General features: G+C 28.4%; 1 protein-coding gene across 2 annotated transcripts in view; it reads left to right on the forward strand.

Annotated features, from left to right (window-relative positions):
- Positions 1-5,326: 5,326 nt before the first annotated feature.
- The window catches only part of LOC115217458 (glutaminyl-peptide cyclotransferase), an 84,251-nt gene continuing 78,560 nt past the window's right edge, over positions 5,327-11,017 (forward strand). Inside the window, exon 1 of one of the 2 annotated variants that reach the window (XM_036507501.1) lies at positions 5,327-5,544. In XM_036507501.1, coding sequence (XP_036363394.1) covers positions 5,488-5,544 — 57 coding nt within the window. In that variant the 5' untranslated portion in view covers positions 5,327-5,487. The remainder of the gene's footprint in view (positions 5,545-11,017) is intronic. The other variant, XM_029787163.2, reaches the window with a different exon arrangement.

Consider the following 11,017-nt stretch of genomic DNA (forward strand, 5'->3'; position numbering starts at 1 on the left):
TTCTAGAAATGCTAGTACCTTTCTTTGGCATCAAGATTTATACAAATGCCTGAAATGGATGCCTTTGCATTGGTTTCCATGGTGGCAATTTTCAACATTCTGAGATTTTGTGCCTAAACTTGTCTATTTTATAAGCCCTGTTAGGAGACATTCCTGATGATTGTAGAAGATGGCATCATGTGATGGCTCAATGTTGACTGTTCAGTTAATAGGAAATGGTTATGGCTAACCCGTGACTTTAACTTGACGATTTGGTTTTGAATGTGCTACAAGTAGTTCCTTTCCAATTCTCTTTTGCATTGAAAATGTAAGAGAATGGAAAAAAATTAAAATGAAATTCATATAGCCTGAGAAGGGAAAAGAACTAACAGAGATACAAAAACAAAAATAAAAATATATACATTGATCATTGAGAAAAGATTGACAAATATTCATGCAAAAAGATTCATAGTAAGTGTAAAGTTCAATAGTTCTTTTTCCTTTTTAGAAAAAGAAAACACAGTCTTTGTTGCATATTGTTTAATAAAAGTATGTGCATGCATGTTTAGCCAGCCTATGTACACTTATGCCACTCCATGTAACTCTGTTAGAAGATGTATTGTTATTAGATAATGTGTAAGTGTAGATTGTGTGGGTGTGGCAGGGGAAGAAGAAGGTTGTTGTTAATAAAGAAGAAATTTAACAAAAGCCAGAATGTCCAAAACTACATACTTAGGTTTAGCTTTAAACACACAGTGAGGGTCAGTATAAACTGTCTATAAGGAATGCTTGTCTGCATCATTGCATACAAGAACACAAGTCCAAGTAGAACAAAAGTTTAAATTGACTGTGATCTTGTTATTAATGGTGGTAATTCTACTAAGTAATTTCAGAACCAATGAACATGGTTGGATCATATTGTTGATAGCTACTATCATTTGACCAGCAGTGTAAGTGGTGAACCATACAGTAATTCTGCCAGGGGGTTACCTAGGTCCTCTTTAACAGCTGAACAAAAACTTAATAAAGTGATCAACAAGACTTCTAACCATCTCTGAATTGGAATGTGCTCACTAAGCTGTTTTAAGTTGTTAATAAAAATGGTTTATCATTCTGTTAGACATAGAGTGATAAGCTGTAGTACAAATTAGATGCATACCTAGCAGGTTAGATAGATTAACAAAAAGACTGAATTCAAACTGACAACCTCTGTTGTTCATTATGGTTAAAGGAGTTCGAAAACATGAAATCCACTCAGCCAACAGTAAGGGATAAAATGTCCTTAATTGGTATAGTTTCAGGCCATCTGGAAAAACAATCTATGTAGATAAAAAAATACATTTTATCTTGGACTATTGGCAAAGAGCATATGATATCTATGTGGATATACTTAAAACAAACATTAAGAGTAGCAAAGGTATTTTGATGTGGTTCTGAACCATAGCTTTTTGGCAGGGTATATAATGGTACACTCAATTACAAATCTCCTTTTGTATATTAGACCAAACAAAACAATTTGAAATTAATTTTGCTGTTGCTGAAATACTTGGATGAGATAAATTATGTAGAGTGAAGAAAACAGCCCATATATGATTCTCTGGGATGTACAGTCAATAAAAACCAGTAGAGTCATCACATCATATAAGTGAGTCAGAAAAGTGCAATGATAATAAAAAAAAATTTAAAGAGAATGATTCTGATGTTTGAAGTAATAATTCTTCATTGTTCTTCTGATCTAATGCAATCTGTTGCAGATCAATTGTATCAGTAGTATGCAAAGCATACTTCAGAATTATAACACTTGATATAACAAATATTGTGAAATATTGTGAATTGCAAAATAAAACCAAGGCGTCTGATATCTCTAGAAGAGTACCTATCAGTTTTAGAATGCAGTGCATGTGTCAATGGCTTATGATTGGTGTCACCTTTCTAAGAAATGTTGAAAATGCTTCACAGATAAAATAAGTGGTCAATAGTTCTATTCCAAAAGTGCTGTATCTTGTGTCTGCTGGTTGAAAGCACTTGGAAAAAAAAGTGATTGCCAGGTATTCTGAATGAATTGTTGCAATACCCTGCAGATTCCAATATCAGATGCATCTATCATAAATGGCAGTTACAATATAGAACATTCATATGTTGATGTAGTATATCTTGACTTTCAAAGGCATAGCTTGTAAACTAGTATCAGATCGGCCAAAAGTGTAATTTAGTTAGTTTTTCTTTGATATTATTAAAAGATTGCAATTCTGCAGCATTTAATGAAATAGATTTATTCTTTTTCTTACAGTTATGTAAAACTCAGTATCACCTTACAAATCCCACATAATCCAAAAATGGATGTCACACAATCTTTACAATCACATAACACCAAACTTGTGGTCTCCAATCTCACCAGATTTAAGAATTGTTAAAAGGGACTAATGGACATTGCTTCACTGAAAGCCACCATTGGCCAGATGATGTCTAAATTTAGTGCAGACATGTCAATGATTCTGGTCCCACATTGAAGCAGTCATTGAAGTTGAAGGCAGATTCATAGAATAATCTGATAAGAATAATCAAACAGGTTGATATCAAAAGAGTTAAATGAGTAGAAGATAACAGTTAAGAAATATTTCTCATTCAGTTTAAAGTGACTCATGATTTAAGATAACCAATTTTATTGTAATAAGGCTGAGCCAAAGGCTGGTAGTTAACCAAGGACTAGAGAAAGTGTGAAATATGAACAGTTATCCATGGTTACTAAAGACAGCTTAGAAAGCAAGGCATCATGTGATCTCTAAAAATAGCTGAAAATGGCGCACAAACATCATATCACTTATTGATTAAAATATCACATCACATGATTGGTGAGACTAAAATGTCATCTGTTCTTCAACTGAGAGTGGGGAAGAGAGAAAGACGTGTTGTTGAAATTAGTTAATTACAAAAACAAATTGTAGAAAATGTTTAGTTAATAAAGAGTGGAGGCAAAGACCAGAGAAACATGCTAGAAGGTGATTATAGAGGGAGCAAGTTAGAAATTGGTTGACAGGAGGGAGAGAGAGAGTTCACTTCAGAGATGTGCTCAAAGCCAATTTCTGCATGTCTGTCTCTTCAATAGCACTATATGACCTGCACTTTTATATGAAATTCAGACATGAGTTACTACAAAGAAAGAAGAACAATGACTGGCTTTGACACAGTGCTAGAAAGTTCATTGTGGGAACGTATTTGACACACAGTAATTCAAGAACAGGGGTGGACATGCCAGCCACAAGATTCACATACAACAGGCAGTCATGGTATCTATGATAATAGAGGAGCCCACTGGGAAGACATTAGGAAAAATTCAAATCCAAATGGAAGAGAATTGCACAATCAAGGGAAAAATGGAAGTGCATTGTGGCCAGTGATGTATATAGGATATTAGAAAAGTTTGGGTGGTAGAGTGATAAATACTTGTTACAAAGATATAGTCTTCTGAATGTGGATTGTCTTCGTCTTTCACTATCTTTACCTTTTGTTTCTTTTTTCTCCTCTCTCACTTGATTAGCATTTTTTCCAGCCCAGCTTCAGCCATTGGTTCCATGTAATTTTTCTTTCTAGTTCTGCTTTTATTCATCTCATATCACAGAGTGATCCTCTTGCACTTTTCCTTCTCACTTTTCATATAAATTTTCCTTCAATCCTTTATTTGGATTGCGACCTATATTGCAACTACATTGTAGCTAAAGCAATATTTTCTTTCTTCCTCATTCTCAAATAAAAGCCAAGAACTTGGAATATTAGATTCTTATTGCTCATGATATCTCCTATGACAGAACTATGTCCAGAAACATTGTGATCTCTTGGAAGTGAATATGGTCTCATGACCCATCCACTACTTTGGCCAATTTACCTCTCCAAAATGTAGTGGTGATTTGAAACCAAACTGCTTGGTAAGCAGTCATGCATCACACCGAACCACAGTAGTTTCACATGATAGATCTGTTGAGTAACCAATCAGTGTCAAGTCACTGTGTGATTCAATCTTCTATAATTTTCTTCTTGTACTCTATAAAAAGAAAAGCCATTTTGGTACTGACACTATTTGCAGAGTGTTGAGAGAGGCCAACTCATTCACATGTCTCACCTTTTGCCAGTTGAGGCATCCGCACAATGTCTCCATCCTTGCTACAACCATCTATTTTAACAAGACGGTTAAGAAAAATGGCAGACAGATAACAAGAATCTTCATTGCCATGAATAAAGCATAATTGTTTCCAGTTATGATGAGACAGCCACATGTTGCTGTGTCAGTAGTTTGTTGTACACATCAAGCAGTATATTTCTCCCAATTTGTAATTATTGCAGCTGCTATTTGTAGAAGACCAACACAGTTTGACTCTATTTGCAATAGTAAAATCTAATAAATGTACGTGGGTGTTGTTCAGTTACTTCATGCAGCCCCAAAAATACATTTTCATTCATCAACTTCGCCAGCTATCACTATAGACCAGCCAACAATACAACAACCCAAGCGACAGTGTAAATTACTCAAATTGAAAGTGAAACCAATTGTTACTTTCATAGATAAATGCTATCTAAACTTTTCTGGCCAATTCATATTGTAGCCACTGTACTTTTAGATCATCCTCTTCCACTGTTAATTTGGATTTCTGCATAACAGAAGCTATGTACAGCATTTAGGGATCCTCCGGGCATGGTTGTTGACCAGCCTGAAATGTTTTACCAGTTGACAATTGAGAAGACGTAGATATGAAAACGTTGAAGAGAAATGAATATTTTAATGCCCACCTCAACAGCTATTATATGGGCTCTACATACAGTCCATTACGCAAGTTGTATTCACTGAAAGTTGTTGATGAAGTAACAAATGTTCGCAAACATCGTCAGTTACTTCATTTAATGTAAGCATGGCTGCGCCATATGGGTCTGTAGTCAACAATGCTACAGACGCATTGTGAACAATGCAGTGGATCAATGGTCAACTATGCCCTGGGTCAGTGATCGGCGATGCATTGAATCAGTGGTCTACAATCTTGTGGGTCACTGGTCAATACAACGAGTTCTCTATTCACAGTGAGTCGCTAATTGGTTGTAATTGATGTGTTTGCGCCTTTTAGGAAATATGCTTGTGCGAACGAAGTAATTCAGTAAAAAGATATGGATTCTACTCAATAGGAAAAGCAGACAAGAAAAAAATAACATTTGTGAAAGTCATAGAAATCACTGTTAATAATAAAATAATTCCTATCAATAATAATTACGATGAAGGGAAAAAGTGAAAGCTTCGATGAAGACTGGGGGCGAGCCTACACTAGACTGACTTATCAGAGAAAAGATATCTGATGACGTCAAAGAATGTAGGCGGCAATCACCGAAATTGTCAAAAGCATTCATCATGTCTTAAGCAGTAATCCACTCTGCAGCTTGTATCGTATTTTTGTCATTTATTATCTACTCTTATTAATAATTGGGTGTTGCGATTGTTTATCCAACCGAACGATCTAAACACGGAGAATGGCGTGGAGTTATCTAACAATTTTATTTGTTTTTATCGGCAGTTTGGTTTTTGCGGTAAGTCAATTTTCAACGTTACAAATAAAAGCGAAAACAACTTTATTTGTAACATTTAAAAAAAATCTTGAGTCAGCATTTAAAACTAACAATGAAAGTGATAAATAGGAAAAAAGAATTAACAGATTCAATGTTATGTATCTCACAGAAGTTGTTTTATATATATTTGAAAAAAAAATTACTCAGTCACTTCTCAAGTTTTTGTTTTATGACAGCTGGTACTTAGGCATATTTTTCTGAGATGAAAGAACAGTAAATTAAAAGGGATGTTTCAGTATTTGGTAGAATCGTTAAGAGCGGCGGGAAAATTCCTCGCTGTATTTGTTGCGGCTCTTTACAATTCTGAGTTAAAATTCCACAAAGGCCAGCTTCACCTTTCGTTTCCGGGGAGGTGGGTGTCAATAAAATAAAGAAGCAGGTATTGACTTGTCCTTTTTTGCATGTGTTTAATTTCACAATTTATACTTCTCTCGGAATTGCATGTTTTATTTCTGTTAGAAATAATGATTTTGCTCTTTGGGAGAATAAAGAAATAACAACAATGAGTTTAGTTTCATAACAAAACTGCTGAGTTTCATACAACAACCAGTCCTTTATTTTTTTTCGCTTCTTTCTGTGACAAAACAAGAAAACTTGATAGGCGACATCGAACGTTTGAACATCGCTAAATGCTACAGCATTGATGTTTGTATGGTTTTAACTTCTGATAATATTTTAAATTATTAAATGTTACATTTTATTATTGGCATTCCTTCGATATAACTCGACAAAATCAAAACATTTCACTTCGGATATTTCCGTAGGTTATGTCAGCAATGTCTCATTTTAAACTTAAAGCCTTGCATATTTGCTCTTACTTGGGTAAATTACCCTTACTTGTTTCATGTGTGTATGTAAAATCCGCAAATTTCCAAGCAGAAAACAGAATCGAACTGTCATTTGCTTCCCCGGAAATACCCGAAGTGAAATGTTTTGATTTTGTCGAGTTATACTAGTGTTGTTAAAGTTATTGTTGTTCCCCGCCAGATTATCGTCGCGTTATTATTGCTTCCTGTTCCTTATTCATTCATTCACCGTATATTTTTGCCTGTCTTCTTTTCCGTGGAATTTACATAAACTCACCGACTTTGTCGAAAGTTATTAATTTCACACTAATTACTCTTGTTTCGTTAATATGTTTTTTTCTTTGTGTCCTTTACCAACTGAAAGTTGTATTGTTTGATTGGAAAACAGATATGCAGGAATATTTGTCTTTCGATCATGGACTAGCGTCACAAGTATTGCTTTTGAAATAATCTGCCGAAATTTTATCAAATGTGATTTTAAATAATAACGATTCGAAAAATGTCAACATTACTGGTTACTTGTTGATAGAATCGACTTATTATTTTATTTTGCATTTTAACTTTGATAATATTTTATAATTTCTCAAGTTTAGATATAGTTTTAGCAGTCTGTGAACTAATTTAAATGTTTTGCCTGTAAAATATTAGCCATACAGTGATTTAAAAGATATAGAGTGACTTTACTCTTCCTCAAAGGTTTTGCTTATGCTGAAAAACTTTGATTAATGAGATTATCTGAGCAATTCATAGGCAAAAACACCCTATAGCACTGTTCGAAATCTAAAAACAAGAAGTAAGGGAGATAATTTTAATGAGCTCAGTCTCAACCGGAATTTTTTGTTAATTACTGCAATATAGATGTGAGTGGATCTTAAATCTATCCCTTGCAGATCCCCTCAGTGCCAGTTGGACACTTTGTAAAATGGAAGCTCTTTCAATTAACCATCTTCGATTTTAAACCTAATTATAAAAGTTCAACTGATTCCTCTAAGTACATCTCAGCAATTGGTGCCTCCTCGAAACTTGAGTGTCTAGACTTTAAGACATGAACACCTGAATGTGAAATCATTTGCGAAAAATTCAAGGTCATTTCCCAAACTAAAATAGGCAAATATATTAAATATAACTTGTCCAATGTTATTTAACACTAACAACAACATACGAAAATTACTTACTTACTAGCCTGTAATAAAAAAAAAAATCAATATCAATACAAATTATCGTTTCATACCTTACTTGAATATTCAAATGACTTTATTAATGGTATGTTGCATCTCTATAATTAAAAATGACAAGGTGTTTGTGGTATGGTTGTTATGTGTCATGTTTACTATATTACATACTAACAGAGATACTCAGCGTTGCTCGAGTTTAAAATGGTATACTTCGTGTGTGTGGGTATATAGGTATATATATATATAATATAATATATTAGATATATGTATATATATATATATGTATTATATTATATATATATATATGTATATATAGATATATGTAATTATATATAGATATATGGATTTGATATATATATATATGTATATTATATATATATATATATGTATATTATAATATAGATATATGTATATTATATATATTATTAGATGGATATTATATATATTATATAATGTATATTATATATATAGTATATTATATAATATATATGTATATTATATATATATATATATGATATTATATAGATATATATATGTATAGTATAATATATATATATATATGTATATTATATATATGTTATATTATATATATATCTATATATGTATATTATATATATGTATATTATATATATATATATATGTATATATATGATAGTATGTATATATATTATGATAGATATATAGTATGTTATATTTAGATATATATATATATATATAGATATGTATATAATATATATATATATATATGATGTATATTATATTATATATATATATGAGGTAAGTATATATATATATATATATATATGTAGGTATATATATTATATTAGATATATATATATATATATGTATGTATATTATATATATAGATATATAGATATATATATATGTACGTATATTATAGATATAATATATATATAATAGATAGTATATATATATATATAATATATATATATATATGTAATTATATAGATATATATAATAATGTATATTAGAGAGATATATTATATATATATATTAATATGTATATGATATAGATATGTATATTATATGATATATATATATATATAAGGTATATTATATATTAGATATATTATATAGATATATATAGGTATATATATATATGAATATATATATTAAGATAGGTATAGTATGATATATATATATATGAATATCGTTATTATGATATGATATATATAAGAGATATATATATGTATAGTAGCTATATAGATATATATAGTATATAGGAGATTATAATATATATATATAGATATATATCTAGATGTATATTATTATATATAGATATATATTATAGAGGTAGGGATAGTAGAGATATATATAGAGATATATATGTATGTATATTATAGATATATAGATATATATATATATTATATATATATATAGATATATATATATAGATAATGTATATTATATATATAGAGATATAATATGTATATATAGTATAGGTATATTTATAATATATATATGATGTATGTATATTCATATATGTATATATATATATGTATATTATATATAGAGTATAGAGAGGGATGTATATTATATATATATATAGTATGTATGTATATTATAGAGATATATATAGATGTATGTATATTATATATATATATATATATAGGTATGTATAGGGATATATATATAGATATAGTATGTATAGATCTATATATATAGATATATATGTATGTATAGTATAATTATATATATATATGTAGGTATATTATATATATATATATATATATATGTATGTATTATTATTATATATATATATCTATTATGTATGTAATTATATATATATATATATATATATAATAATACATACATATATAGTATATATATATAATATACATACATATATATATAGTATATATAATATACATATATATAGACATTATAAATATACAAATATATATATATATTATATAATATAACTTATATAATACATATATATATATATATATATATATATATATATATTATATATATATATAATATACATACATATATATAATATATATATATAATATACAATATATATATAATATATATATATATATATAATATACATATATATATATAGATATATATAATATATATCTATATATATATATATATATATATAATATACATATATATATATATATATTATATATATAATATACATTTATTATATATATATATATATATATATTAATTACATATTATATATTATATATATATATATATATAATATACGTACATAGATATATATATATATATATATATATATATATATATATAATATACCTACATATATATATATATATATATATATATAATATACATACATATATAATATATATAATAATATAAATACATATAATATATATATATAATATACATACATAATATATATATATAATATAATATATATATAATGTTTTGCCTGTAAAATATTAGCCATACAGTGATTTAAAAGATATAGAAGTGACTTTACTCTTCCTCAAAGGTTTTGCTTATGCTGAAAAACTTTGATTAATGAGATTATCTGAGCAATCATAGGCAAAAAACACCCTATAGCACTGTTCGAAATCTAAAAACAAGAAGTAAGGGGATTAATTTTAATGAGCTCAGTCTCAACCGGAATTTGTTTTGTATTACTGCAATATAGATGTGAGTGGATCTTAAATCTATCTTGCAGATCCCCTCAGTGCCAGTTGGACACTTTGTAAAATGGAAGCTCTTTCAAGTAACCATCTTCGATTTTAACACCTAATTAAAAAGTTCAACTGATTCCTCTAAGTACATCTCAGCAATTGTTGCCTCCTCGAAACTTGAGTGTCTAGACTTTAAGACATGAACCCTGAATGTGAAATCATTTGCGAAAAATTCAAGGTCATGTCCCAAACTAAAATAGGCAAATATATTAAATATAACTTGTCAATGTTATTTAACAACTAACAACAACATACGAAAATAATTACTTACTAGCCTGTATAAAAAAAAAAATCAATATCAATACAAATTATCGTTTCATACCTTACTTGATATTCAAATGACTTTATTAATGGTATGTTGCATCTCTATAATTAAAAATGACAAGGGTTGTGGTATGGTGTTATGTGTCATGTTTACTATATTACATATAACAGAGATACTCAGCGTTGCTCGAGTTTAAAATGGTATATACTTCGTGTGTGTGGGTATATATGATATATTATATTATATATAATATATATGTATATATATATATATGTATATATATATATATAGATATGTATATTATATATATAATATATGTATATTATATATATATATAGGTATATTATTATATATATATATGTATATATTATATATATTATATGTATAATTAATATATATATATATATATGTATATTATATATATATATATATGTATATTATATATATATATGTATATGCATATTAGATATATATGTATAT

The sequence above is a fragment of the Octopus sinensis genome, linkage group LG11 (assembly GCF_006345805.1).
Source record: "Octopus sinensis linkage group LG11, ASM634580v1, whole genome shotgun sequence".
Taxonomy (NCBI): domain Eukaryota; kingdom Metazoa; phylum Mollusca; class Cephalopoda; order Octopoda; family Octopodidae; genus Octopus; species Octopus sinensis.